Below are 23,221 nucleotides of genomic sequence, written 5' to 3' on the forward strand. Positions count from 1 at the left end.
GCAGTTCCCCTCCTTCCCTTGCAACTCAAGTGGGAAGAAACCCTGGATGAGAAGCAGTGGCAGCACAAGACGTCCCTGGCTGCTCGCACTTACTTTCTGTGGAAGGCATGTTTACAGGGACAGATCCCCAACTCGTCCTTGGGCTTGAACTCCTCCAAGCAAACGGCACAGATCTGGAAGACAGGAGAAGCAGAGAGAAGACCGTCAGTTGCTGAAAAGTGAAAAAAATAACCCCAAACCTCCCCTAAGTGATATCTTCAGCCAGTTTTCACCTCCCTGGCACTTCCCTCACCTCTGCCTTTGGCTGGGGAAAAGAAAGGGGAATTTGGTTTCTGATGCCAGCAAGGATACGTGGTGGTGGGGAGAGAAATTTCTCCCTGTACCAAGAAGAAACCCGTCTCCTTTTTTCACAGAATCACAGAATCACCAGGTTGGAAAGGACCCATTGGATCATCGAGTCCAACCATTCCTAACACTCCCTAAACCATGTCCCTAAGCACTTCATCCACCCGTTCCTTAAACACCTCCAGGGAAGGTGACTCGACCACCTCCCTGGGCAGCTGTTCCAGTGCCCGATGACTCTTACTGTGAAGAATTTTTTTCTGATATCCAACCTGAACCTCCCCTGACGGAGCTTCAGGCCATTCCCTCTAGTCCTGTCCCCTGTCACCTGGGAGAAGAGGCCAGCTCCCTCCTCTCCACAACCTCCTTTCAGGTAGTTGTAGAGAGTAATAAGGTCTCCCCTCAGCCTCCTCTTCTCCAGGCTAAACAACCCCAGCTCTCTCAGCCGCTCCTCATAAGACTTGTTCTCCAGCCCCCTCACCAGCTTTGTTGCTCTTCTCTGGACTTTTTGCTATAAAGCCTCTGTTTTGACCAAGTAGTTTCTTTTTTGTTCCTCCCCCACACTGCAGAGAAAACGTTTTGGAAGTTTCTGTATCACAGAGGGAGCAAAATCCTCCCTAAAGCCTTCACAGACCTCTCTGCCTGGGTTTTGGGATAACAGGTTGAGGTTTGGGTCTCCTTTTCCAGGTGGAGAGGACCCTGAAGTCCCCCTGGAGCAGGAACTGCAAGGCTGGGATGTGTTTTGACGCGTGAGGAGGCTTTAGGGTGCAGGGGGACAGAGACACATCCACAAGGATAACTCTGGGAAGGAGAAAAGGCAATGGCTTCATCACCATTCCAGGGCTGGGAAGGATGGTGGCTGTTTTCCCAGCAGGCAAGAGCTTCAGCCAAAATCTCCTTCCCGCACATTGCTGTTTTTTCCTGACTCATTTTGGATATTCCTGGGGATTTTGGATATTCCCAACTATTTTTCCCTTGGCTTGGGAGTCTCTGGCAGCCCAAAACACAGGCTGGCTCTGCTGCCAAAGCCCTGGGGATGAGGCAGGCGGCTGGCAAGCACTGCAGGAGGCTTCTGACTTTCCCGGGAATGTGGTGCCCATTGATTCTTTCCAGCCACCCAACTCATCGGAGACTTTTATTAAGCGAGAAATGTGGGCGTAGCTGCTTGGGTCAGCCCCCAAGGAACTCACAAGCCTAGAGCTGCATGAAAGGCTGGGAGAGGCAGCGTGATGGAAAAAAAGGGAAAAACAAACCCAAAATCGTGGGGCTGAAGAGCTCGGCAGGGACTTTCCCCTCTGCAAGGCTCCGGGGTGAGCCCTGGCAGCCGCTCCGTGATGTTGCAAAATCCCCCCCCCCCCCGTGCTCTGCTTTCCAGAACCGCTTACTGTAAATACCACAAGGCAAATGCCCAAAAACGGATACTTTGGAAGGAGCCAGAGAAAATCCTTTCCAGCCTTTCCTAACTCCCAGGGAAGAGCTTGAGCTCCTCTATCTCCCTCCCCACGGACCCCTCGTCCTTCCCAAAAGCCTTTAGGGTGGGAAAGCTGCAGAAAACTGGGATGGAGGAGGAGGACAGAGGGTTATCATTGCCGTTCCCACTCCAGCACGCTCCCAAATCCCTCCACAGCAAGCATTTCATCCCAGGGAGGGCTTTTCAGTCTGCACGCTGGGCAAAAACCCTGCTGAAAGTCAGCTTAACGTGAGGGGAGCAGAAAAACAGCCTCTGCAAGTCACTCTACAGCTGCGAAGACGATCGGAGGGCTGGAGCACATACATCCAAGCAGACACCCCTTTGCCCACCTCTTCCAGCCCTTCTCTGCAAAGCTGCAAACCAGAAGCACAAGAGGCAGAACCTAAGGAGTGTGTTTATCTTTGATTTCAATTAAATCCCGGCCCCAAGTAACATGGCCGGCAGAAATGGCACTGGATATTGTCAGGCTCTGATGGAGGCAAAGCAAAGAAGAGCTGGAGGGGACTTAGCTATGATGGGACACTGCTTGTACACAGCCTGGCCTCCATCTGCCTCCTCTTTTACCCACAGCTCTTGATCGCAGTGATAATAAAAATGATGATGATGATAATAATGCAGTAAGTAATAATAATAACATTGTAAATAATAATAATGGAGTGGGTCCAGAGGAGACCACACAGATGATGTGAGGGCTGGAGAACCTCTGCTATGAGGAACAGCTGAGAGAGCTGGGCTTGTTGAGCCAGGAGAAGAGAAGGCTCCAGCGAGACTTTAAAGCAGCCTTCCAGTACCTGGAGGGGCGACAGGAAAGCAGGGGAAGGACTTTTTACAAGAGCCTGGAGTGATAGGATGAGGGGGAATGGCTTTAAATTGGAAGGAGGAAGATGTAGACTAGATATGAGGGTGAAATTCTTCCCAATGAGGGTGTTGAGGCACTGGAACAGGTTGCTCAAGGAAGTCGTGGCTGTCCCATCCCTGGAGGAGTTCAAGGCCAGGTTGGTTGGGACTTCAAGCAGCCTGATCCAGTGGGAGGTGTCCTGTCCATGGCAGGGGGTTTGGAACTGGATGGGCTTTAAGGTCCCTTCCAACCCAAACCATTCTATGATTCTATGAAATAATAACAACGCAGTAGATAATAACAATAAAATAATGATAATGCAGTAAAAGCTAAAGAGGAACCAGGAGGAGGAGGAGGCTGATGGTTTCATCCAGACCCTCTTTGAAGATGTGCTTTTCCCAGCTGCATTAACACGCAATTGGACTTTCTGGAAGAGAAAAGCAGCGTCTGGGAGAGAAGGAGCTGCCAGCAGACTCATTAACCTGCTCACACCACATAACAAGGTAAGAGGCTGCAAAGCAAACCCACTTCTTGCAACAAGTGGGTAGGGATGTCAGCACACAGTGCTTTGCCTTTTCCTCCTGAAGGAGTTAAATTTGAGGTTTTGCACCTTCCTACCCGTGCCAGGCTTCGCCTGTCCCCCGTGCCCTCCACAGCTCAATGAAGAGGAGGGAGAGGGAATTTTTGCTGAGGAAAAGGAGGGTAAGAGAGCATTCGCTGCTACGTTACTTGCCTCGGGGATGCACTCACCTCATGTAGGTTCAGCTCCTTCACCTTTTCCTTGAGTATAACCTGTAAGACAAGAGTGGTGGGGTCAGGACAGCTTTTGCCACGAGCGTCCGCAAGAAGAATCTCCATAAAGAGAGATCCCATTTAGTGTCCCAGTAGAGCTGGAACCTCCCCAGTAAATATGACACAGCCATGGAGCATACAAGCTCTTCAACCCAGTGCACGAATAGGAGGAAGGCAGCTCCGGCACAGCTATAACCCCTAACATGAGGGCCAAATCCAGAAGGTCTCCTCTGGAATTTAAACCTCCTGGGCTCCCACACTCTGCAACAAGCTCCTGCAGGGATGTCTGCCACTTTGTTTTCACTCCATCCAGGCTAAACACCTGGAGAGGGCTATAAATCCAGGACGACCACATGCCATTGTATCATATAAGTGCAACTCCACCCCTTTTCCTACTCAAATGACACACTGGAGGCAGAAAAATTACACAAGCTCTGGAGAAAGCAGGACTTTGAAGCAGCAACCTGACACCGATCTCCTGGCTGTGTTTATTTTAACAACAGCACTGGTGTGCGTGGGTGCACGCAGAAAACAGCTGGGTTTGCCAAGGTGACGTGGAGGTGTTCCCTGTGAGAGGTCTCTATGAGAGCCCCACGGCTGCGGGTGGTCCAGAGCAGCCGGGTCCAACACATGGACCAGATTCAGGTCCCACAAAACATTGTTTGTTTTCTAGGGAAGCAACAGCATTACTGCTCACCAGTGGGAAATAAGGGGGGGTTTGGAGAGGCTGCCCAGTTGAGGGCATGGAGATGTCCCCACTGCTCAGGGTCCACACCTGAAAACGCAGAGACCTGCAGACTAACAAGTGAGAGATGCTCCTGGGGTGCCCCAAAACAATTAAGTCAGGAGGGACAGAGGTTTCTGCCAAGGCATTACAACTGCTCTTTGAAGACCAAAAGCCTCCCAAGGAGAAAGAACAGCACAACCAATGAAGAAGATAACTTACCTGTTTGTAGGCGTAAAGCTCTTTGTGTGCCTGATGTCTGAGCCTGCAAGCAGAACAGAGGGAAACATGAGTAGAAGCCCAAGGACCAGTCCTGTTTTAACACCTCAAACATTTCATTTTCCTCCTTTACAGATTTAATCTTTTGGTTTTTTAGATTTTTCAATTCAGAAACAAGAACGGCCACACAAAATGATGCATTTAAGCAAGAGCCAGCTTTTCCTGCAGCTGGGAAGGCAGCATCTCCATCCAGAAGTGCAGCCTTTCAGTACCTAAAGGGGCCTACAGGAAAGCTGAGGAGGGGCTTTTGATCAGGGAGCGCAGGGGTAGGACAAGGGGGAACGATTTTCAGCTAAAAGAGGGGAGATTGAGATGAGGTCTTAGGAAAAAAAGTTTTCCTCTGAGGGAGGTGAGGCACTGGCACAGGCTCCTAGAGAAGTTGCGGCTGCCCCATTCTTGGAGGTGTTCAAGGCCAGGCTGGATGGGGCTTTGAGCAACCTGATCCAGTGGGAGGTGTCCCTGCCCATGGCAGGGGGTGTAACTGGATGAGCTTTAAGGTCCCTTCTGACCCAAACCATTCTAAGAACTCCTTCCATTTTCCTCTTTTGACCTCCCTAATTTTCCATGCAGACATCACCTGCATGCTAAGACCCACAAAAGCTGTTGAGTCAACCAGGAGCTGCCACAAACACCCCTAAGTTTCCAACAACTGCTGCCAACAATTTCTAGACTGGATGCAGCCTCTTTTGCCAAGTGATAGGTATTCAGACCCAGGGAAAGCTCTGCTCCTGCTCAAATGAGGATGGGGAAGGAGACCTCTCTGCTCAGAGGTCACTGAATTTGGGTGATGTTGGGTTCCTCAAATACAGCTTTATCTTCAGTTATAAGTCCAATCGTGCTACTTCTGCTTCCCACACTGTGAGGAATTGTTCAACAAGAAGTCATCCAGCTGGTTGAGCAAGCAGAGGAGTTTTATCCGTACCTATTTATCTGAAGACAGCACCAGAGCAGAAAGCTTTGGAAAAGAAGCAATATGATGCCTTCCATCTCCCACCTCCTATCACAGGGGCCAATTTTAAGAACCAGAGAAAGAACCAACTGCCAAAAGATGCAAGAGAATGAAGCTGTATCTTGGGATTTGTGGGATTTTTATCAGGAGAACAGACATAAGCACAGGGTGACAAGCCCACACAATGACCCAGGGTGCTCCCTGCCCTGGGGAAGCAGCTGGGGCCACAGCCACTGCCATGGGGGAGTAAAATCATCATCTGAAATAACATAAGCTGCTTTGTCCCGTCTACTTTTCCAAGCACTGTGCTTGGTATGATTTAGGTTTCTGAGGGATTTTTTTCCCCAACAGAATCATAGAATGGTTTAGTTGGAAGGGACCATGAAGGTCATCCAGTCAGTCCAACCCCTCTGCAGTGAGCAGAGACGTCTTTAACGAGATCAGGTTGCTCAGAGCCCCGTCCAACCTGACTTTGAAAGTTTTGAGGGATGGGGCATTCCCCACCTCTCTGGGCAATCTGGGCCAATGTTCCACCACACTCAGCATAAAAGATTTCTTCCTAATAGCATCCATTCCTGGATTAAATCAAGAGATGGAAGGGATGAATATATTCCAAGAACTCCTGCTGTTGGTGGGAAGAACAGCTGGTGGCAGCAGGAATTTGAGACCAGGAGCAAAGGGCTAGTCCAATTCCCTCTCTCTCCAGCCTCTCCTCTCCAGGAGGCACAGGTAAAGCGTTTGTCCCCATTCCTGGGGACCAATGAAAACAGCAAACATAAACCCACATCACATCACATCCCTACATAGTTCAAGCTACTATTAATAAAACATCTTTCCACAACAGAACAAGCAGCAGCCCATTTTCTACAGCCTGGTGGAACGCTTTGCAGGCCTGATCTGACCAGAGAAGCCAATTATGCTACTAAAATAAATACATTTTAAAAGAAAAGAGTAATATTGCTTCTCATTACAAGACACAGAATTTAGCAAAGTGCTCTGAAAACTCAAGACAGAAAATCATCAAGGCTAAGGAGTTCATAGAATGTTTTCGGTTGGAAAGGACTTTAAAGCCCATCCAGTCCCAACCCCCTGCCATGGGCAGGGACACCTTCCACTGGAACAGGGTTCTCAAAGCCCCATCCATCCTGGCCTTGAACACCCCCAGGGATGGGGCAGCCACCACTTCTCCGGCAACTTGTGCCTCACCACCCTCACTGGGAAGAATTGCTTCTTAATGTCTAACCTAAACCTTCCCCCTTCCAATTTAAAGCCATTCTCCCTTGACCTATCACTCAGGCCCTTGTAAAAAGTCCCTTTCCTGTAGGCCCCCTACAAGATAAAGGGCTGAGGACTTTTAATAAGAGGTCAGTGTGTGTCTGCAGGGCCTGGGCACCTGCAGGTGGATTTTCCCCAGCCAGCTTCCAGTGTGGTTTCAGCTGGGAAACCCCTTTGCCTGGAATTTCACTTCTGGAGGCTGTCTCAAAGCCCGGCTGCTTCACCCTGAGCTTTGGAGACTTCTGGTACTGCAAGGCTGTAATGGGCAAGTTATAAACCAGGATATTAAAATATAATCCTGTCCCTTTTGCTCAGAACCACAAATGTCGTTGGCTTTAAAAGTTGAGGAAGGAGTAAAAATGCACTTTAATGTTTCAGAGAAAGCTCAGAGACGCAGTAAATCAGCTCCTGAGCCCTGAATTTACTGGGGAGTCTTGTTGCCTCCTCTAACGATGCTGCCTGGCAGGGAACCTGCCTGCAGAGCCAAGGATGGAATTTGCAGCAGGCAAGAAGGAGAAGGCTGGGGTCGCATCCCTGCGCCAGCAACCCTGAGCAGAAATACGAGCAGAAGATACACGAACAATAGAGCAAACAGGATGAAACCAGCCCGATCCACAGGGATCCTGGCGGCTGGGAAACTGGTTATCAAACACAGATGGGGCAAAGCAAGATGCGCGGCTGGAGACCGCATACAAGGGGAAAAAATCTTCCAGCATGGGGAAAAGCATCTGTCTTATGGAGCACTGAGTGGCTGCCGACATGTTGGCCCCCATGAGCCAAAGGCACTGGAGGAAAGGTGCCATGCAGAACAAGCCCAGGCATCTGTGGACGTGGTGGTGGCACCTGGACCAGTGACATGGAAGGAGCGACTACCTGGCCATGGATCCCTGCACCTCCGTGCTGCCGGAGGAGCTCACGGATGCTCAACAGCATGCCTCAGTGCTGAGCTGTACTGGGATACTTTGCCAAAAGAAACCCCTCCGTGAAGGTTATGGGGAACGGCAGGAGCACATCTGGCCTCAAAGCGTGCAAGCTCTGCTTGCTCCTCCATGTTTTCCTTTCAAAGCCAGGATCCTGGGCTAGATAGATCCTGGTTGGACCAAGCACAGCTCTCGTAACAAGACATTGGATCTTGGCAAGCGTTATTCCCTGTCAGACTCAGGGCTTCATCCATCTCGTGTCAAGAGCTGCGACTCCAGAGGAATTTCTGGCAGATGGATTTAGATAAGAGACCACACAGCATCTTGACAGCCAGCATGTGGCTGGAGACTGTGCGTGCGGGCACATCGTCACCCATTTCTGAGTTTAATAACTGCTTCTCATGGATTTTGTGATCTCTTCCCAAGCTTTCCACGTCTCCCATGGGAAAGAGAGCACCTTTTTCCTCTGAGTGACTCCAAATCATCTACAGCAAGTGAACCACTACAGAAATAAAATGCAGAGGAAAACAGCTTTTTGCAGGCTTACCTCCCAGATCTCCTTATTTTATGCTTTACAGTAGAAAGAGTAGAAAGGAACTCAGCATCAGCTATTTGCCCTGTTGCCATGTCCCAGCCAGGGTCCTTGAGCTCTCCAAACTCAACTACTGCATTTGATCCAGGCAGGTTCAAATGCAGAAAGAAACAGCCCTATAAAAAAGTGCTTTTTAAAGGCCATGTACCCTGTGTCTCCTGTAGACTTCGAGCAGCTCCGTTCCAGACAGAGACAAGCCTCGTGCAACGCACAGCAAAGCACAGGAAGAGAGGATGCTGCAATATTTATCCAGGATGAGCATTCACGCCATTCAAATGCTTGGAAAGCACAGCATCATTCAGCCCAGCATCCTTCTCAACTGGGTTTTACAGGACGTGTGGTTATTACTGACAGTTCAGTAGAAATCAGACTCAAACGCCTGCCTGCAAAGTTTAATTTCCTTTTTCCTCCCAATTTTTCCAAGCAGAGGCAGCAGTTGTGAGGGTGGGACCTGTGCTTTGTATCAGAGTGGTTTGCAGCAGCAGCAGAGCCTGAGATTTGCCTGGACTGCACACAGACAGCATTCATCTTTGCTTTCCTTTTGTCTGAAATTCCTATCAGACTCTGTTTTGAGCCAACTTGATTAAAAATGTCACTTCTTCCTCCCATCAGAGCACGCAGCACACTTTGTATTGACACAGTTGTGAAGTGCAGCCCGTGTGCCCTTCTCCTCCACAAATCCTTTATTTAATGCCACCAGCTCTGTGATTAGGGTTAAATATACCAGATATTGGCTCTTCCACACTCCGGAGGCCTCCCAGGCTGGGGATGTGAAGGAGGGCTGCACAGGATATGCTCTGATATGAAGCAGGCGATGAGAACCAGGGCCTGGAGGACAGCATCATGAGCTCCACTCCTCGTCTGCCAAACATTTGCAGATGTGGGAGTCACAAAAAGATGGAAAGGATGGGCTCTGCACCTAAGCAGGGTCTGGAGAAAACCACAAGCTGCTGTTACCTGCAAATAATCCCTGTGGGTGCAAGCAGAACCCTGGAGTTCCCAAGGAGGCAATTCCTGCCTGCACTCTGGGGTTGGTTTCTCTGTGATGACAGTGTGATCCATGCTGCATCTGCTTGTTAAATTAACAGCTCTCCTTTATGCAGCATCCAGATGTAACTTTGCAATACAGCCTTGCATCTCATAGAAACATAGAATCGTTGGGTTGGAAAAGACCTTTGAGATCATCAAGTCCAACTGCACCTGTCCACTACTAAACCATGTCCCTAAGCACCCCATCTACCTGGCTTTTAAACACTTCCAGGGATGGGGACTCCACCACCTCCCTGGGCAGCCTCTGCCAGAGCCTGAGAACCATTTCGGTGAAGAAATTTTTCCTAATGTCTAATCTGAACCTGCCCTGGTTCAGAACATGAGGCCATTTCCTCTCATCCTATCACCTGTCACTTGGGAGACGAGACCAACACCCACCTTGCTACAACCTCCTTTCAGGCAGTTGTACACAGCGATGAGATCTCCCCTCAAGCTCCTTTTCTCCAGCCTAAACAGCTTCTTCAGCTACCTCTCATAAGACTTGTTCTCCAGCCCCTTCCCCAGCTCCATTCATCTTCTCTCGATACGCTCCAGCCCCTCAACGTCCTTCTTGGAGTGAGGGGCCCAAAACTGAACCCAGGATTTAAGGTGAGGCCTCACCAGTGCTGAGTCCAAGCGCTGAAGGGGTCAAGAACGCATGAGGTAACTCAGGAGGCTTCAGTAGCTGGTTTGGGAGGGTGAAAAATTCAATTTGAATTCAATATCCTACTTCGTATTGCAAACCCTCCTGCCTCAGGGCTACGGGTGTTTGCTGGCTAAGCAGCCAGGCACCAGCAATACTTTGGCGTTAAATGGCACTGACGAAGGCCAACGCTGAAGGGGGAAAACCTTTCCTGAAACAATCATTTGGGATGCTCCTGCAGGTGCGTGGTCCTCGTCCCCCTGTCTACAAGTCTTTCCAAAACACATCGAAGCTCAAGCTTTTCTTCTCCATACCAGCTGAGATCATGCAGCACATTCAAAGGAGGTAGATGCTCCCATGGCACATTGGCACAGCTAAAACTCGTGGCATGGCAAAACCACCTGAAACGAGGGCTGGAGGATTCTTGTTTGGCACCGTTTTGCCAATAACAGAGCTGGGGGTGGTGGTTTGAAGAGCGATTCATAGTCCCTACAGAGTTTAGGGCTATAAAGGGATCATTAGATGATCTAATCGAACCTCCCATCTATCATAGGTCATTAAACAGCACTTTGTTACTCCCGGGAACGGGAGCCAAAACGTCTCATCCAGAAAGGCCCTCTGTCTTGATTTAAAGACATGAAGAGACGGAGGACTTGCCACTTCCCTTGCTGGCTTGTTTCACCAGTTACTCACCCTCTCTCTTACAACATGCTTCCAGCTTCTACATTTAAAGATTTTCTGGCTTGATCTTCCAGACATTACCACTTGTTTTTGTTTCTTTGGGGCAGAACACACCCAGCAAGACCTGATGCCCAGGAAAACACTCTGAAAGCCCAAACACCTCTTCATCTTGCAAGCGAGCCATATAGATTCAAGATCAATCTGGGCAAAACATGTCCTTGAGCCTTCTGAACACCATCTGTCTATTTTTTCTGCATCCCCTCCCACTGGCATCCCAGAGGAAAAGTGAACACTGGATGCAGATGCAATTATGCCAGCACAGGCCCTGTTAATATTGAACACCGAGATACAAAGTGGTCAGGGATGACCTCTTGATCCCTTTCTGCCTTGGCTGTCAAGGGGTGGACAGCTGCATTATACCTTCAAACACCTTTTTCTTGCGCAAAAGTGTAGATCTGATGTTCAGACAGCCCAAATCGCCCCTGGGTAAGCCTGGGTTTGGGCCCACCTTGCAAGTTCAATGAGAGCTGAAAACAGGTAGAAATTATCAAATATTTAGAAGGCAGCACTGAAATCTTGCTTTCCCGGGTCCACAAAAGCAGGACAAAACATTTTCAGCACCCTCTGGAGAGAAATCCTACAACAGTGGCTGCTACAAGCCAGGCAGACACAGCCTCCATGGTGCAAGGAGAGACCATGCATGTGTCTTATGGGGACAGAGAGAGGGGACGCAATGGATGTATGGCCAAGAGAGAGCTGGGGCCACCCAAAAAGCCAGAGGGAAGAGGAGAGTATGGAAAAGCTCTCCTGTGACTTGGCAGGAGACCTCTGGGTGCGCAGGATTTCAGCGGCCAGTGTGGGCAGAGCAGTTGCAGGGAGAGGGACAACTGGACCCGCATCCCAGGTTATCAGCACAACTTGACATCGTCACCTCAATTCCCAGACAGCGTCCTTTTCCCTCCAGCAGGAAGCTTCCTCTTCTTGATTAGCGACCCAACTCTCTCCCCAGTGGCCCATAAATCAATTAAAACAAGCCCCAAACTGGAACAACCTTTAACCCTCCCGTCCCGCTCCTTGTCTTTCAGATTAACAAATTAACTCTGCATCATTAATCCCTAAACTGCGTTGTTGAATGAGCAATTTGCGTACAATAACAAATGGAGCAGGTATTAAACATTTCTTAAGCGCACAGTACACAAGTTACTCATTAAAAAGGGAAGCGTGTTGAAACATTAAGTAGAAAACAAGAACCATAAAACATTTGAGAAGCCAACCAGGTTTTTATGCCTGTTTGAGTTCAAGTATAAATATAACTCCCGTTTTTAAAGCAGATAATGGAACTGCCTTGCAGGACTGGTAGTTCCAAGATGTGTTGGGTCGAAAGCGTTTGGTATCCACTGCATACACTCTGCATCTGTTGGTGTTATTAGGGATGAATGTTGGGTCTGACGCTACAAGGCTGAGTAAATTCTTTGACAACAAGGGAAAGTTAAACCACTTTAGGAATCATAGAATCATAGAATGGTTCGAGTTGACCTTAAAGATCACCCAGTTCCAGTGCCCCTGCCATGGGCAGGGACACCTCCCACTGGATCAGGCTGCCCAAAGCCCCATCCAATGTGGCCTTGAACACCTCCAGGGATGGGGCAGCCACAACTTCCCTGAGCAATCTGGGCCAGGGCCTCACCACCCTCATTGTGAAGAATTTCCTCCTTATGTCTAGTCTAAATCTGCCCATTTAAGTCAAATCAGGTTGAGACGAGACCCATCAAGGAAGGACAAGGTGATCCATCCTTGTTTTGGGATCAGTGATGGGCTTGGACTGAATCAGGGCAGCTCTTGAAAGCATAAAGATCCCTTACCTGATCAAGTAGCAACAGAAGAGCAAACTGAGGATGAAGACAAAGATAGCCGTGCCGAAAACCACGATGTATATGTTGAGAGGCAGGTTCTGGAACCCGATGTTCGGCATCCTGAAACTGTAATGTTGGAAGTCTGAGCTCATGGGTAGGCTGTGGAGAGAGGGAGAAAACACGTGAATGTCAAGACCATTGGATCATAGAACAGTTTGGTTGAAAAAGGTCTTTAAGATCATGGAGTCTAACCATATCTGTCCACTACTAAACCATATTGTAAGCACCTCATCCACCTGTCTTTTAAACACCTCCAGGGATGGTGACTCAACCACCTCCCTGGGCAGCCTCTGCCAGTGGATCCTTTGGGATGATGCTCTTTGATGGTCCCTCCACAGGTAGGTAGGTGGGGGAGAAAAGGGCAGCCAGCAACACTGCCTTCCCGCTCCTCAGCACCTGGCGTGAAGGCATCCTTGCCCAAAACTAAGCCCTGGCTCAGCAACCCTGAAAACAAAGCAGGGCTGGATCAGCCGGGACTGGAATTTTTCTGCTCTCACTATGACCTTCTCTGGCTATTTTCTCCTCTTCCTTACACACATCATCCTTCAAGTTAAACGTTGCAAAGGACAGCAGGGATCTGCATCCAAGCGGCCCCAGCTGCAGCCAACATCCCCCAAGCCCCTCATTAATTAGGCCAAAATACTGAAAGCAGACAGAAAGTCTTGCAGCAAGGCAGGTTTCCCTTCCCTTCCCCTCCTGTGGTTTCCAAGACCAATTCTTCATTCTGTGGAAAGTCCCCCCTCCAAAACCACTGAGCACACACATAAACCGATGCGAGTCCAACATGCTCTCAGCGCATCCCAAGCAGGACAGAAAGGACAAGGACATTCCCATGCCATATGGCAGTGCTGCCAAGAAATCACAGGGACCATAAAAGAGATTTGGGTTGTTTTTTTTTCCATGTGGGATCCAGGTTGGGTGGTTTAAAGGCATTTTTGCAGGTTTCAGCTTTATTTCTTGTTACAATCTCATGCTGCTTCCCCTCAGCAAAAACCCACAGCACCTGTGAGCGGTGGCTAAGAAGAAGATACAACAATTTTTGCTGCCAATGTATCACGTCTTGGACGCGTGACCAAAACCTCCCTCCCCTTGGAGAGACGCAATTAAAGCATGAGCAGCTGCCTGGGATAACGACTGCAGCCTATGATCGCTCCCGTGACTTTAGTTCTATTGCATGGATGCCAGTATTTTACAATAACCCTCATGGAGTGTTTTTCAGGAGTCAGTAAACCAACCCGATGTCTCTGTACTGCTGTAAAATCCCCCTCATTTCCATAACGCCACGTTAATACCCAAACTCCTTCACTGCAAAGCACGTATTTATTATTTCTTATTGTTCCTTTCCATTGCAATCATTCTCTGAGCCATTCACCCTTGAATGATCACAATCGTCTCTGGCCAAGCACAAAGTTCACCCACTCCCAGAAAAGGAAGTTAAAAAATATGCCTTGTTTTCCTTTCTGCCCACGGGAGAGGGCTGGACGTGCAATTAAATTTCACAACAAGCAGGGAAAGTACCTGAAGTCTGAACCTTGTTTCCCAAATAAAACTATCAAGGGATAACAAAACCCTCCCCCGGAGCAGGGAGTTTTCAACCGTGCATTAACTGCACAGCTCCCAGTTTTTGCATGGGGTGAGAAGGCAGTGGGAAACCCAAACGTGCTGGGGAGCAATGTCCCAAAATTCAAAGCATCCTCTGAATGTCCCGCTCTTTTTCCAAGCAGCATCCTCGCTCCTGCATCTCCTTTCCCCTTTGGAACCCTTTTTTTGCCAAACCTACTGGGTTTTCCTCCACCCTCACATCATTTATGCATCATCTGTATGTTGAATGCTCCCCAGCTGCTACGCAGGGAGCAGACTCACCTTTCATCCTGGCTCCTTCGCCGGCACTAACCCCTCACCCACATCCTCCTCTCACCAAAAGCAGCATCTCCGCCGGCGCCCAACACCCGCCTGAGAGCCTCCTCGCTCCGGCTGCTTTCGATTTCCTCAGCTCGACGGAAGTTTCGAGGCGATTTTTTGGGAAAGCCTGGATTTGATTAAAATCTCCAGAGACCAACACGCATGTTCAGAAACTCCCAACCAACACGGAAACGCTACAAGAGCTTGGAGAGCAGCTCGTGGAGCTGGCACACCCCCCTGAGCACTGGTGGAGGTGGGATTTTATAGCACACAGCAACCACCCAGCAGCTTGCACGCCTCCACCGACGCTTGCTCCGCTCAGCTGAGCTGTTTTGCTTTGCAAATAAATCTAAAAAGTGCCAAAACCAGCCCCTAAACCTTTGTTCCCAACTCCAGCAGAGTTAATGCGCAGCTCAGCATCGCTGCACATGGTTGGGTTTGGTTTTCACCTCCGTGAAGTTTGCTAGGTCAAAGGGATTTTGGATGGCTCAGGGGCTCTGCCCTCAGTCACGCTCACGCGACAGAGGATGTTTCAGCTGGAGGAGAAGGCTCTGACTGCCCTTAGTCGCTCTTGGGCTTGTGTTGACAGTGGCAGGCTTTGACCAAGACATTGGCAAAGGTTGGCCAGCTCCAGCTCCTCAACCACCCAAGAGAAAATCAAATGTCCTCCATCTGGGAAAGCTTTGGATCATTTTTTTTTCCCAAGGAAGGAGAAGAGAGAACAAAACCAACCAGCACCAGACTATCTCTTTTTCTTTCCAGCTCCTTTAAATGGTTCTTCTTACTGGAGCTAAGGGCTGTGGGCTTTGGTTCAGCTCACCCACCAGGCAATGGGGACCAAGCACAAAAGCAGAGACGGCAAGTAAGGAAGACTCAGGTTGGATTTAGTGATGAATATCATTAAGCCAGAAAAACTCCTTAAGGTCATGTCCAGCTGGAGCCATGCAGCTCTTCCACTGGTCCCCACGGCCGCAGTCACAGCTACAAACCATTACAACCCCCAGCAAACACATGGTTGGCAGAAACACAGCTCCATCCCACCAACAGCATCCTACTCTCTTCTTCCAACAGTATCATTTCCCTAATATTTTGTCCCAAAAGGACATCTCTGATGGAGTTGTGACCTACCTGCCAGCCATACCACCAGGACTCAGCCTCCCAGGGACAACTCTTTGTCTCCCTGCTGTGCAAGTCCAGCGAGTTCCACACCAGATTCATCCAAGCCCTATGTGAAATAATGTTCTCCACATTGGAGCTACCTTGGTCCTCCCTCCTTCCTGCTGCAACAGCTGAGAAACGTTACAGCAAAAATCATAGAGGTTAGAGGGAAAAAATAAGTTTGCCTGCACAGGATCCAGGAAACTGTTAACTTTAAAAGACTTCACTGAAATCTGATGATTTTAAGCAGCTAAGCATTGGGGTTGGTTTTGGGGTTTTTTTTTTTTATGGGGAGTGGAGGGGGAGGAACTGTATTTTAATCTGCTTCAGATTTGTCAGAGCACAGCCAAAAGAAATAAAAAAAGAGCCATAAAGAAGGATGAAAAGTTTCTGGTGCAGAACAAAAGCCTCCCTGTTGCTTTCTTGCTGGGCGAAGCATTTCGAGGCAGGCAGATGTCCCTTCCTAGAGCACCCATCACCCTTGGGATAGGGAAGACGAGGTGCATGGAGGAAAGTGGCTTGGTGCCACAGAAACCCTGCAGAAGGGAGGATTTCATAGAATCATAAACATTAGAAAAGACCTCTAAGATCATCTAGTCCAAACACTAGCCCAACACCACTGTACCTACTAAGCCACCTCCCGAAGTGCCACGTGTACGTGTTTTTTGAACACCTCCAGGGATGGAGACTCTACCACTGCCCTGGGCTTCACTGCTCCAGTGAGGTGGAGCTTCTTCCAGTGCTTCACCGCTCTTGCATTAAAGACACTTTTCCTAATATCCAATCTAAACCTCCCCTGGTGCAACCTGAGGCCATTTCCTCTCGTCCTATCATTTGGTACTTGGCAGAAGATTTTCCCCAGGCTGGATGAGACCCTCTATGCAGTGTGAGGTTACTTGGAAGGAAGATGCTGTCTTGCTCTTCACCTGAAAAATGAACCTGCTGTGACAGCAGGGACAAAGCAGTGGGGAATCCAAGCAGGCACTTGCCTGATGCCCCTTTTCCTTGAGGTCTCAGACTGTGACTGGGTCCATCGGGTCTGCACATACTCACAGAGCATGAAATCGCGGGAAGAGGACCAGGAAAACTGAGGGCCAAGAAGGCTGCCTGCCACTCAACAGTGCTCAAGAGAGAAGAGATCAGTTTGCTAACAAAAGATAAACCTGGAGAAAAAGTGGGAAGAAAAAGCTCTGAACTAAGGAAGTGCTATGGGAGTCACAGAACAAAATCATAGAATCGTTACGGTTGGAAAATGCCTCTAAAAACCATTTAAAATCTAAATGTCCACCCAACCACTGTGCCTACTTAACCATGTAATGAAGTCCCTTTCGGGGATGGGGACTCCACCACTTCCCTGGGCAGCTTCTTCCAATGCTTCACCACTCCTTCAACAAAGATATTTTTCCTAATATCCAACCTAAACCACCTCTGGTACAACTTGAGGCCGTTTCCTTTCATCCTACCACTTGTTACTTGAGAGAAGAGACCATCAACCACCTTGCTTCTCCAGACTAAACAACCCCAGGTCCCCCGGAGTCCTAAAGCCTGGCTAGAGGAAAATCTTAAACGTGCACATAAAAATAAATAAATAAATATATATGCATATGCATATTTCTTTGCAATATATACTGAAGTATTTTATACTTCAATATATTGTATGAATAATGTATTGCAAACACCTTCAACAAAAGTAAAGGAGAGAGAATCTGATTTTCCCAGGCTGCAGCACAGAGGGAACTGGAAGGTATTTATTTAACAATACACAAGCTTGCAAAATTAAAAAGGACTGGCAGCGTCCTCGTGATGGGGCCATTTGTGGGGATGCAGAGAGAGACGGGAATGGCGATGCCGCAAAGAGGAGTGACCCGAGCTCCACGCCTCCTCCCTCGCTACACCCGCCAGTGAATCAGCAACACGGAGCCAAGCACATCCTCGTTTCTTCGAGGACTACAAAACCGAGCTTTAATTAAAAGCCAGGTGATGGTTAATGGCCTGTCAGGAAGTGAAGTGTTACAGGTCAGCACTAACTTGCCCGCTTCACAGCGCTTTGATTACACATTGGGCTGTTAAAGGCAAACCTAAATAAGCCACCTGGCCAAATTAATCCCTGTTGTAATCATAGCAAGCACTTAATGCGCTTAATAAGTGGGGCCAACCTCTTACCCACAGCTTTCATCAGATCTCAAAGGGATTCATAAGGAGGCAATTATCTTCTCCCCAGCAGAGAAACTGAGGCAGGGAGGAGGGGAGTGAGGGAGGACAGCCCCGGTCCCCAAGGCTGGGGATGTGGCTCTAGGTGATGCCATGAGCATCATTCATGGGCTGGAAGCTGCAACCTTTTTCGTTCTTGCTGCTTTGCCGCGTGGATTTGAACTGTGAGCCCCTTCTCTGGGTTTTACTTATTCAAGGGAGCTTCATTTATTTATTTCATAGTTACTTATTTATAACACCAGTGGATAAAGGGGCCGCACGAGCACCATGCACCACAGCTAAATTTAGTCCATGTGCTGAGGTGTGGGGGTGGTTTCTGCCTCTGCTGTCATAAATAAAAGTAAAATAATAAAACCCTAAATAAAAACCCATTTTCAAAGGCATTTACCTGACATTTTTGAGATTAACAATTTCTTCCAGGGGGATTCAAATCAAACCTAGGCTGCTTTGAACCTCCTGAACCATGAACTGTGAGCGCTGGATGGAGCTGAGCCCCTGCACATCCCATCAGCCAAGCTGGTGAAGCCAACCCATCTCCAGGCAATATTGAGCTTTAGAAACTCCACAAACCCAGACACAAGCAGGTTCCTGTCGCCCAATCGAAACCACGAGTCTCAAGGAAAAGAAAATGCAAAGCTGTGGCAGAAGTCCAAGTTGAAATATTTTATCGATGGGAAAGATTTCAAGCGGGAGCGAACAGCGTCTTGAGTTTCAAAGGCGTGACGCAAGTCCACAAAGAAGATTTATACAGGTTCAACCCAAACGGTTATGAACTCAGTTGGGAGTTAAACTGTGAGCAGCATACAAGACCTTTGCAAAATAGCCCAAGCTGTATTGTGAAGTGAGGTCTTCTTCTGTGCAATAAATCATAGAATGGTTTGGGTTGGAAAGGACCTTAAAGATCATCCAGTTCCAAAGCCCCTGCCATGGGCAGAGACACCTCCCACCAGACCAAGCTGCTCAAGGCCCCATCTAACCTGGCCCTGAACACCTCCAGGGATGGGGCAGCCACAGCTTCCTTGGGCAACCTGTGCCAGTGTTCCTCACCACCCTCACCATCAAGAATTTCCTCCTAATGTCTAATCTAAATCTTTTCCTCTCCAACTTACAGCTATTACCCCTCATCCTGTTACTCCATGCCTTTGTAAAAAGTCCCTCCCCAGCTTTCCTGGAGCCCCTTCAGGTACTGGAAGGTCACTCTAAGTTCTCCCTGAAGCCTTCTTTTCTCCAGGCTGAACAACCCCAACTCTCTCAGCCTGTCCTCATAGCAGAGGTGCTCCAGCCCTCATACCATCTCCGTGGCCTCCTGTGGACTCGTTCCAACAGTTCCACATCCTTCTTATACTGGGAATTCCAAAATTGGACACAGGACTCCAGGTAGGGTCTCATAAGAGCAGAGAAGAGGGACAGATCCCCTTCCCTCACCCTGCTGGCCATGCTGCTTTGGATGCAGCCTAGGACACGGTTGGCCTTGTGGGCTGCAAGTGCACCTTGTCAGCTCATGAGAAGCTCAACATCAACCAGCAGCCCCGAGTCCTTCTCCACAGGGCTTCTCTCAACATAAAGGTTATTGAATGACTATGAATAATGAATTTTTTAAATATATAGGTACATTTCAAGGAATTTAAAAAGCAGCAGCAAGAGATGCCCACTTTTAACTTGCAGGCAAACCTTGTGAACCCCAAAACGAAAGCAAAGCCCTGACCTCAAGCAGCTGGAAGGAATTCCCATTAGCTCCACCTCTGCAACTGGTCCAGCACAGGGATCTGCAGCGTGGCAGTGGGAAAACTGCAAGCAGCGCCTGAGCCAGCATCCGACACCAGCACTGAGAGAGGCTGAGATGCCCTGCAGCTGCATCGCCTTCACCTTGGATGGAGCTGGGGGAAACATAATGTTGCTCCAGCTGGGAGTGATGTCCTTTGTCATCCAAAAATGGGGGACAGCGGGATGGAGAGCAGGGAAAAAACATCTTGACATGCTGTGGTTTTAGTAGAGCTATGATGCTACTACAGGGATGGTGTCAGAACGCAGCCTGGCTGCATCCAGCACTGGCTTCGAGCATCCAACCGGACCCATGTCCTGCACTGCAAAACTTCGTCAGTTTGCAGAGGAGAAGCATGAACGACGGTGCAGGGCTTGGCAGCATTACTGATTAGAGAAATTAATAAGCACACGGCAGAGCGCACTGGGAATGGAGAGCATCCTGACAGCTCCTCTGCTCCCTGACACTGCAGAGCAGACTCCACGGAGAGATCTAGCAAAGCTTGCCCAGAGCGATGCTGCGCTGCGTCTGGGGAACAGATGAAACTTCTGGGCATCGAATAGAACAAAACTTGTTTATTTTACCCATTTCAGCTGCGTGCAGTTCTTGGGGACAGCGGGGGATTTTTGTTGTGTGCCTGAATAATCAAACTGACCTCCAACCAAGAACCTCTTCAAATCTTTGATCCCTTTGCCCTGAGAGCGAACCCGATGCCTTTTTTGAACTGGAATCAGGAAGTTTCCTGGCTGCGTTCCCTGGCTTGCTGACTCCAAGCCCAGAACCTTAACCCTCTCCATTGCCTTTGGGCAGGGGGACACCAAGAGAGTCATGGGACAATGTGACAAAGCACTGGAAAAAAGAGAAACGGCTTTATAACGAAAGAAATACTCGGCAACCTTTCAGCAAGCACTTTTGATTCTGGACAGTTTAACAGAGAAATGATCCCATGACCTTAATATCGAAGAGCACCTTTACACGTGAAAGTGTTTTCGCTACTGTTGGCAGAGAAACGGGTAGAAAATAGGTCAACTGCAGCTCCCATTGCTGAGTTTAAAGTCAAGTACTCTCGCCCAATGCCATCAGGAAAGCAAACCAGAGGTTTGCTTAGGGCTGATTTCATAAGTTCCAGGAAAAAAAACCAAACAAAAATAAATAGAGAAAAAAAAAAATCAATAGCGCTTTTTAATCTTGTCTGCAGGAGAGCGGAAGCAGAGTTTGGAGGAGAGCCTTGCCTGGGCTCTCATCGGAGAAATGAGAAATGGAAATCACTTATCAGGAAAGTTTGAGGCGAAGTCGGCAGCTTCTCGCTCCGAAAGGCGCATACAAGCTGCCTGAGTACAGCTCATTTTGCTTCTCCACGTGAAATAACACTTCAGGAATTTTTTCCCTTTGGCCCTGGGGATTTTTTACTACTTTTTTTCCCCCTTTTCCTGGCATTCGGCTCCATCCTGGAACTAACGTCATGAGCCACTGAGCTCACTCTTCCTCCCGGAAGCACGGTGGGAAAGGATGCACCGCTGCCTCCTCCTGCCCCCAGCCCTGTTCCTGCTCACGGCAATGAAAACAGAACGCAGGGTCATAGTGATATGACCACATCGCCCCATCCCTGCCTCCACTCCTGCCTGCTCCCATGGCACTCAGAGGAGCAGCATCACCCTGTGTCATTTAGCTCTGGTGCTAAAAAAATTAACAACAGGTATGTAATTAAAACCAGGAGCATTTTAGACACAGCAAAGCACTGAAAGTCAGGGCTGCAGTCAAGCACCACCGTAGAGTGGGCAGCTTCACACCACACATTGCAGCCCTCTGCCCCTGGGAAATAATCTTCCCGTTGTTTGCAGCTGCTTAAAATCATATAATTGTTAAGGTTGGAAAAGACCTCTGAAATCATCCAGTCCAGCTGTCAGCCCAACACCACCGTGCCTACTAAACCATGTCCTGAAGTGCCACATACAGATTTTTTTGAACCCCTCTGGGCATGGGGAGTCCACCACTACCGTGGGCAGCCCCTTCCAATGCTCGACAACCCTTTCTGTGAAGACATTTTTACCAAAAAACAATCTAAACCTCCCCTAGAAGAACTTCAGGCCATTTCCTCTCATCCTATCACTTGCTGCTTGGAAGGACAGACCAGCTTCTCCTCATTTGCAGCATTTTCCCCAAGTAACAGGGAAAGCAGATCAGAAACCCCTCAAGAAAAGCTCAGCCTATGCCACTGAAGGGCCAGACCAGAGGAGTTGATGCTAAACCCTCTGGGGAATTTGCACATTCCTGGGTGATGACACCAACAGCCAGGGGAAGCAACGGGGGCTCCCGAAAAAAATCACATCTGGAAGAAAAATCTCACTTTGATCAAGGCATCTCCAGGCTAAACAAAAGCAAATCGCTTTCTGCAGAGCAGAAGAGCCACCAGCCTTCTCTGCTCCTTTATACCAAGAAGCAGATGGACTAAATGACCTCCTGAAACCCTTTTCCCTCTGTTTCCTAGGCTCTTTAATGGGGGGGGGGGGGGGGGGGGGGGGGGAAATCAGTGCACCATCCAGCGATCAATAATCCCTACAAAATCCTCCTGGAGGTGGGCACCCTGTGCTGGGAATCGCAGCTGCTAGCAGCCATCCTATAAAAGCACTCAGAGGAGCCAAGCACAATTTGGGATGCAGGAAGGCATAATGCTCTCGTTTACACTAAATAAGGTTGCTAGGTTATGGATTTTTTTTTCTGGGACATAATCTGAAAGGGGATCCAGATGGCTGTAAAGCCTCGCGGTGGAAAAGCAGCATGAGGCCAGAGAGGGAAGAATTCCTCTTTATGCTGCTGCCGTCTCCTCCTGGATCCTGGATTTCAATCCTCAGGAATGTTCTCTGCAGACTCTTTTAATTGCAACAATTATATTTGTGGTAAAAATTAAGGAGGAGAGGTAAATGGATACAAAGGAGCGAAAAACTTGGTATCTGGATACCAGAAACAGAATCACGAACACAAATCCAAGGGAGGAACCGACCCCCAGAGCCCACGCAATTCTGCAAGCTTTGTATTTTAAGCTGCTGACAGCATTAAAAAGCCTCCAGGAAAACCCAAACAAACTCAAAGCTCAGCCTGCTGGGAATTTACACTGATGCCACGTCACTGCAATTTGCTGGTTTTCCTAATACAGAAAACTGAGCTGCGTAGTCATCCCACCCTTCTCCTGGCCCAAATTGGGTGATTTTCCTCCTCCACTCCATTCTCCTGAGACCCCACCTGAAGTCCCCTGTCCAGTTCTGGAATCCTCAATATGGGAAGGACACGGAACTGTTGGAAGGGGTCCAGAGGAGGCCACAAAGATGATGCGAAGGCTGGAGCACCTCCGCTATGAGGACAGGCTGAGAGTTGGAGTTGTTCAGCCCAGAGAAGAGAAGGCTCCAGGGAGAACTTAAGAGGGACCTTCCAGTACCTGAAGGGTCTACAAGAAATCTGGGGAGGGACTTTTTACAAAGGCAGGAGTGATGGGATGAGGGGGAATGGGTGTAAGTTGGAGAGGGAAAGATTTAGACTAGGCAATAGGAGGAAATTCTTCTTGACGGTGGTAAAGCACTGACTGTCCATGGAAGTTGTGGCTGCCCCCTCCCTGGAGGTGTTCAAGGCCAGATTGGATGGGGCTTTGGGCAACCTCATCCAGTGGGAAGCGTCCCTGCCCATGGCAGGGGGGTTGGAACCAGATGATCTTTAAGGTCCCTTCCTACCCAAACCATTCTATGGTT

At 48.9% G+C, this 23,221-nt stretch overlaps 1 protein-coding gene across 6 annotated transcripts in view; it reads right to left on the reverse strand.

Moving 5' to 3' along the window:
* The window catches only part of RNF24 (ring finger protein 24), a 38,250-nt gene that overhangs the window by 2,914 nt on the left and 12,115 nt on the right, over positions 1 to 23,221 (reverse strand). For 5 of the 6 annotated variants that reach the window (XM_054065822.1, XM_054065823.1, XM_054065821.1 and 2 more), the window contains 4 exons: positions 12,398 to 12,547; positions 4,390 to 4,432; positions 3,402 to 3,443; positions 94 to 173 (listed from right to left, as the gene is read on the reverse strand). In XM_054065822.1, the coding sequence (XP_053921797.1) occupies positions 94 to 173; positions 3,402 to 3,443; positions 4,390 to 4,432; positions 12,398 to 12,540 (308 nt within the window). In that variant the 5' untranslated portion in view covers positions 12,541 to 12,547. Of the gene's footprint in view, positions 1 to 93; positions 174 to 3,401; positions 3,444 to 4,389; positions 4,433 to 12,397; positions 12,548 to 14,311; positions 14,587 to 23,221 lie in introns of those variants that run through there. The other variant, XM_009566860.2, reaches the window with a different exon arrangement.

Source organism: Cuculus canorus, chromosome 4, assembly GCF_017976375.1.
Source record: "Cuculus canorus isolate bCucCan1 chromosome 4, bCucCan1.pri, whole genome shotgun sequence".
Classification (NCBI taxonomy): Eukaryota; Metazoa; Chordata; class Aves; order Cuculiformes; family Cuculidae; genus Cuculus; species Cuculus canorus.